The sequence below is a fragment of the Centrocercus urophasianus genome, unplaced genomic scaffold (assembly GCF_019232065.1).
Source record: "Centrocercus urophasianus isolate 14NV4802_14NV808 unplaced genomic scaffold, USGS_Curo_1.0 seq_12, whole genome shotgun sequence".
NCBI classification, from domain to species: domain Eukaryota; kingdom Metazoa; phylum Chordata; class Aves; order Galliformes; family Phasianidae; genus Centrocercus; species Centrocercus urophasianus.
The window spans coordinates 11,626,517-11,632,731 of record NW_024884364.1 but is presented as its reverse complement, the minus strand read 5'-3'; the positions used below and the strand labels follow the sequence as shown (position 1 = coordinate 11,632,731).

At 38.6% G+C, this 6,215-nt stretch overlaps 1 protein-coding gene across 5 annotated transcripts in view; it reads right to left on the bottom strand.

Annotated features, from left to right (window-relative positions):
- Positions 1–443: 443 nt before the first annotated feature.
- HHLA2 (HERV-H LTR-associating 2) overlaps positions 444–6,215 on the bottom strand; it is an 11,576-nt gene continuing 5,804 nt past the window's right edge. For 4 of the 5 annotated variants that reach the window (XM_042810456.1, XM_042810459.1, XM_042810455.1 and 1 more), the window contains 3 exons: positions 5,035–5,325; positions 2,624–2,718; positions 444–862 (listed from right to left, as the gene is read on the bottom strand). In XM_042810456.1, the coding sequence (XP_042666390.1) occupies positions 833–862; positions 2,624–2,718; positions 5,035–5,325 (416 nt within the window). In that variant the 3' untranslated portion in view covers positions 444–832. The remainder of the gene's footprint in view (positions 863–2,623; positions 2,719–5,034; positions 5,326–6,215) is intronic. The other variant, XM_042810460.1, reaches the window with a different exon arrangement.

Here is a 6,215-nt window from a genome sequence, read left to right as displayed (position 1 = left end):
TGAGGGAGCTGGGATTGTTGAGTCTGGAGAAGAGGAGGCTCAGGGGAGACCTCACTGCACTCTTTAACTTCTCGAAGGGAGGTTGTGATGAAGAGGGATTTGGCCTCTTCTCCCAGGCAATGAGCAGGACCCAAGGAAACGGCTACAAGTAGTGCCAGAGGAGATTTAGGTTAGACATAAGGAAGAACTTTTTCTCTCAGGGAGTGGTCAGGCACTGGAATGGCTGCCCAGTGAGGTGGTGGAGTTGCCATCCCTGGCAGTGTTCAAGAGGCATCTGGATGAGGAGCTACAAAATATGGTCTAGTGCTTGTGCTAGCAATGGTAATGGGAGGAGGGTTGGACTAGATGATCTTGCAGGTCCTTTCCAATCTTGTGATTCCATGATTGGCATCAGAAATGCTATGGAGGGACTTGTCACAAAAAAACTGCCCATGGCTCATATGTAGTGTTCTTTTAGATTTATTCCACTTTATATTTGGAATTACAACATTCAGTAAAGTGCAAAACAGTAAGTCCTCTCTTCCCCTTACAGTTAAAAACCTCAAAAAAAAAAACAACAACCCAACCCTCAAAAATTGATTTTCTGTGAAACCTTTCTGTTGTCCTTTTAATACACCCAAATTTCAGTTTTTCATGCAGACTGCTCACATACAAATGTCAGTTGACTTGCATATGTTTTTTTCTGTCTGCTTACTTGCTTGTTTCTGCTGCTCAGGTAATTAGCCATGTATTTTTCTCCAAGTGTGACTCAGTAGGAAAGAAGTCCTATTTTCTCCAAGCTTACTTTCAGCAACAATCACAGGAGCCTCTGTTTGCAGTGAAAGGGTTTCTTTTAGTATGTCCGGTCATTTCTTCTGCATCTCTGGTTAAAACAAAAACTTCTGTAAGAACTACTTATGAATCTAATTAATCCCAACAAGACTTTCTTGTGATAGAGGTAAGTATTTTCCATTTTAAGACTAGGGTGAGCAAAATAAATACCTACATGACAATGTAGAAGCATTCCTGTCTCTTCCCTCTAGTCCTCAATCAACGTCACCAGTGCTGCATTAACCCATATATTGTTCTGCTCCCTCTAAGTTAAAGGTCTCAACAAGTCCCAAGATAAATGGATAATGCTTAAGCTCTTTGAACAAAACAGCTTCATCTGCAAAATATGCTGACAGTATATTTATCTGCAGAGCTGACTACCACTGGGGAAGGATCTCTTTTGGAGATTCTTCCTCTTGGAGTCTTCTCAGTGAGCCCAGGACAAGGGTAAGCTTTCTAATCATCCTTCTTTAGTGTGATAACCTGTTTAGCCTAACTTTCCGGTATATTTCTTAATTATAACACCTGTACATTCATTGATTACACAACATCCAGCAGAATCTCCACGTAAGAGCAAAATGAAAAAAAAATAATAGAAATTCAATCATTTTGTAAGGGCACATAGCAAAAGGATGAGGGGAAATGGCTCTAGGCTGGAAGGAGGTGGACTTGAACTGGATGTCAGGAAGATGTCCTTTGCTGTGAGGGTGGTGAGACACTGGAGTGAGTTGCTCAGGGAGGTTATGGATGCCTCCTCCCTCAAAGTGTTCAGGACTGGGCTGGATGGGGCTCTGAGAGCTTCATCTGGTGGAGGGTGTCCCTGCCTATAGCGGAGGGATTGGAACTGGATGATCTTGGAAGTCTATTTCATCTCATTCTATGACTTTAGATTTGGCTTTCTGGTGTGCTCTTGTCACCTCACAGTTTCTGTTGTATAACGAAGTTTGAGGCTGTGACAAAAACCATAATGCCCAGTGAGTTCGAAGATGCATCTCTCCACAGATGGGGCCATACTGTCACACAGGACAAGATTTACCATAAGAAATAAGGGCTATAGCTGTTCTGGTTTTTTTTTTGGTTTTTTTTTTTTTTTTTTTAAACTGTGACCACGAAAGGAAAAAGACAAAATACTTTAAAACAGAGCCAGCCTTTTACAGATATGTAAGAATAAAAGGCATTACAGAATCACAGAATTCTCTGAGTTGGAAGGGATGCTTCAAGGTGATCTAATTCAACCTCTCTGCAATGAACAGGGGGGGCAATGAACACCTAAAGGATAGACCAGGTGCTCAGAACCCCGCCCAGCCTGACCTTCAATGTCTCCAAGGCCAGGGCACCCATCACTCCTCTGAGCCTTTGGTTGCCTAACCCACCTTATCATATCTAAAAAAAAAACAAAAAACAAAAACAAAAAAACAACACTTCTTCCTTATATCCAATCAAAATCTCCCCTCTTTTAGTTTGAAACCATTTCCCCTTGTCCTATCACAACAGACTCTGCTAAAGTTACCAGGAAGTATTTGTGAAGGATAATCTACTTTTTCATCTTTACACAGAGCAGGAGAGAGCAATCTGGTTAAGGGAAGGGCATTTTAACATAATTGCAACCAAAATATTGTAACCTAGAGAGCTTTCAGGACACAGAAAAGAAATGAAGACAATTCTCTTATGAAAAGGTTTACCATTCTATATTTTTAGTCTTTTTTTGCATGACTTAACCCATGAAAAACAAATTTATGTTTTGGTCAAACACTCAAGATCTAGATTTCAGATTAATGTTTTCAAAAATAAATCCACTTGTGATTGTACATACCTTCTTATTGAGACAGTATATCATTATACTGATGCTGATAACGGTAATGATCACAATCACTGTCACTATCGCTGTTGAGGTGTTACCTGCATGGTCTTTAAAAATACACATTTCAAAATGTTAAACAAAAGATTTTTATATTGCACATTAATGTTCACTATTTTTCAGTAAGTATACCTGAACTATGATTTTTCTCTTATTTATAATGCAAAACCCTTCAATTTAGAGGGAACATCTCAATTTCTTTTTAATGTCACTGATACAGTGGTCAAGTTACTTGACCCATGCAATAAGTGAAGGCTGTAAAGTGATACTTTAATGACTTGAGCATGAATAGCTGAGAGCATATTACTTTTCCTTAACTGTGCTGATAGAAAATCCAATGTTCTTGTAAGTTACAACCTGATAACTTATCAACTTCCTGGTGGTTGAATTTTGATGACCCTTGAAGTCCCTTCCAACCCAAGCCATTCTATGATTCAAATCGGCCTGATAAACACTGCTTCCAGGTACAGTGCTCAGTGCCATTGGCAGCACTACTGATTTCTAGTATGACTCTGTATTTTCCAGTCCAAACCACAAATCTAATCATTTCTCATACAGAATCTTCACAACTTCAATCTAAAATGCAATCCAGATGCATACCAAAAACAATAGATCCCCAAATGGGTGGTAACAATAGATTCCACAGGAGACAAAAGCGCATCTATGCATAATTGTTCTAAATTGTTCTATGCAGCACTAAGCATTTCCTTACTTCAGCTCCTTTCAACAATAAGAGAACACTCACGTTTGGAGGACTCTATCTTTTACATGTGGTTCTATTTTAGGCTTCACTTCTTCTGCTCTGTCTTGTCCAGGAAAAAAAAAAAACAAAAACCCTGAGAAGTTCCTACACTTAGCTCTAAACTGTGGGCATTCAGCTTACGGTTTAAGTGAGAATATCCATAGCAGAGCACTCACAGCTATGCTGAGACCACTATCTATCATATTAAGCCAGATCATTCCCTTATCTGCTTACTCTGTTTTCAGCCTGGGCTGACACGAAAATGCTCATCAACTTGGTAAATGTTTTTCTTCTTCTGTATTATGTATTCCTGGCCCAAAATTAGTAAAACATGAGCAGCACAGTAATTTAGTCTCTAAATGAGGAGATTGGTGTCTCTGTGGCTACTGTGAGATCCATCTGCAGCGTAGCCAGATAAAAAGCAGCTGAAGAGGATAATCAAGGTCATATCTGCATTGGAAATGCGTGTGTATCTCTCTCCTATAAATGTACAGGGAGACTAACATAGTTGTGCGTGTGTGTTAGGAGCATCAGTCATATGTGTAACACCTTGGACGTGTCCTATACTCCCCACTTCAGAAGCACACTATCACATCTACAGGATAAGGAAAATAATGCTGGAATTTATGAGTTTCAAAGAGGTATGTTTGCCTGACTCTAAATTTTTACTTAAACTAAGCAATCTCCTTCATATCATTTATAGTCAATGTCATTTAAAGCATAATTTTTCAGTTGTAAATTAAGCTACCACGGGGGAAGACAAATGTATGCAGTTACTATAACTTAGTCAGTTCCCTTTTATGCTGTGCTGCCTCTTTTTCACACCCCATCTATTTGTGTCAAGTTCTTTTCTTAAAAAGCTATATGAGGTATCTATATGAGCTTTCTCAGTCTTTCAGGTGATTGCATTTAATTGACTGTTGCCTATGTGCTACTCTTTGAATGTGCTGGGTTTTTTTTCCCCTTTTTTTGAATTGAAATTTAAGGAGGCACCATCCCAAACAGCACACCACTTTTGAAAAACATTTTGCACTACAATATTGGAAAGCTGGAGTCAACTTTTAACCTCAAGAGTCTCAGTGGACAGAAGAGTTAATCAGTAAGTTTACTTGAAGCCAGAGACAAAATAACTGTAACTAAGACTTCACAGCTGGAAGTTTATTACAGTTAATAAAAACAAAGGCATGCAGAAATGCATATACATTTCCAAGTCTTAGAAAGGCCTACTGTGTAGAATTAAACCTTTGACAATAACAACCATGTTGTTCTTCTCAATGAGGTTTCTTCTGCAGAAAAAATACATACCACATCTCTAGGCTTGCCTTAATCTCCTTCCTACTGCTAAAAGGCTTTATTTGCTATTGACACAGCACTTAGTATACAATTGTCAGTTTCTTTATGCTCTTGACTGCACAACCCTCTGTGCATAGAATGAGAGGAAAAAAATAACACAGATCCTTAAATATATCAGTGTTTTTCACCTGGGACAGTAATCATGCATTGGCTCTTCCTCTAACCAGTACTTATTATAAAACATTATTTTACAGATTTCTGATTGATGGTTTTGTTCTGAGCTCCCATCATTTGTCTCCCTCCCTCTGCTATGGAAGGAGCAATAACTTACCAACTTGTAATGTTGTCACTCTAAGTCTTGTGTAGTGAGGTGTTGAAATATTGCACACATAATCTCCGCTGTCATCCACATTAAGATTACTAATGCTGAGTGAAAAGTTTTTTTGGTCAATTTGAAATCTAGTCTGGGAAGAGTTAGGTGTTCCATTGAAGGAGGCCAGGTCTGAGATAGCTGCATTTTTGTTTAGTTTCCAGGCAACAGTGAAATCTTCAACACATAAAGTGTTATTGCTGTATTCACAAGAAATGGTAGTGCTACTTCCTTCAGCTTTTGAAAGTTGATCTGAAATAGATAATTACAAAAAGCCCTCTATAATTACTTTAGAAAATATTATGAAGGTTAGTTAGAGGAAGGTAGTTAGAGGAGAAAAAAATCCACAATGGACAAAAGTTAAAACTTGCTTCAGTACCTTGATACCACAGTATGTTTCTGAAAGATTTACTTTAAAACCTTCAGATGCTATCATATAATTATTTTAAAAACCACCCAAATTACATATTTCTCCCCTGTGGTTCAGGACCCTGAAGGACTCATTAATAGAAGCGATTTGATCTAGTCTAGATGCAGTCTAAAGCAATATGAAATTCTAACTTTGGGAGCAACTGAACAAACAGGTGTGGAGCTGAAGGTATTAAGAGAGAAAAAAACCCCAACCACCTATAGCCATATATACAATACAATGCTATTCTATAAAGAACAGGAAAGAAATATATTCCCAAAATGCTCCAGTAAGACGGCAGACATGCAATGAAAGTCAAACAAAGGTGTAATTAAATGCAACCTTTTCACTTGTGGGTCGGAAAGACAGATTAACAAAACAGGTGCTTGTTATCTGCTGTGATATCACACTTGAAACCTTCAATAGTCATACACTACTGTAGGTTAAAAACCATCACTGTTCCTCTGAAGCAAATGCAGTGGATGAGGAGCTGAGAGTGCTCCGGGTGCTTTAGGAAGCAATCAGGGCAACAGAGGCAGTCATGAATGTATCTGGCAAGGAGCTCTTACAGTGCTCGTGATCCAATTAAAAACAGTTCCTAAGAAACACAAGAGGTTGCAAAGTACCAGTTACTGAAAATCTAGAGAACGCTTAGGACTGCAGGAGACTTTTTCTTATCCCTCTTTTTTTCTTCAGTAATTTGTCTGAATGTAAACAATGCTTGTGACTCTAC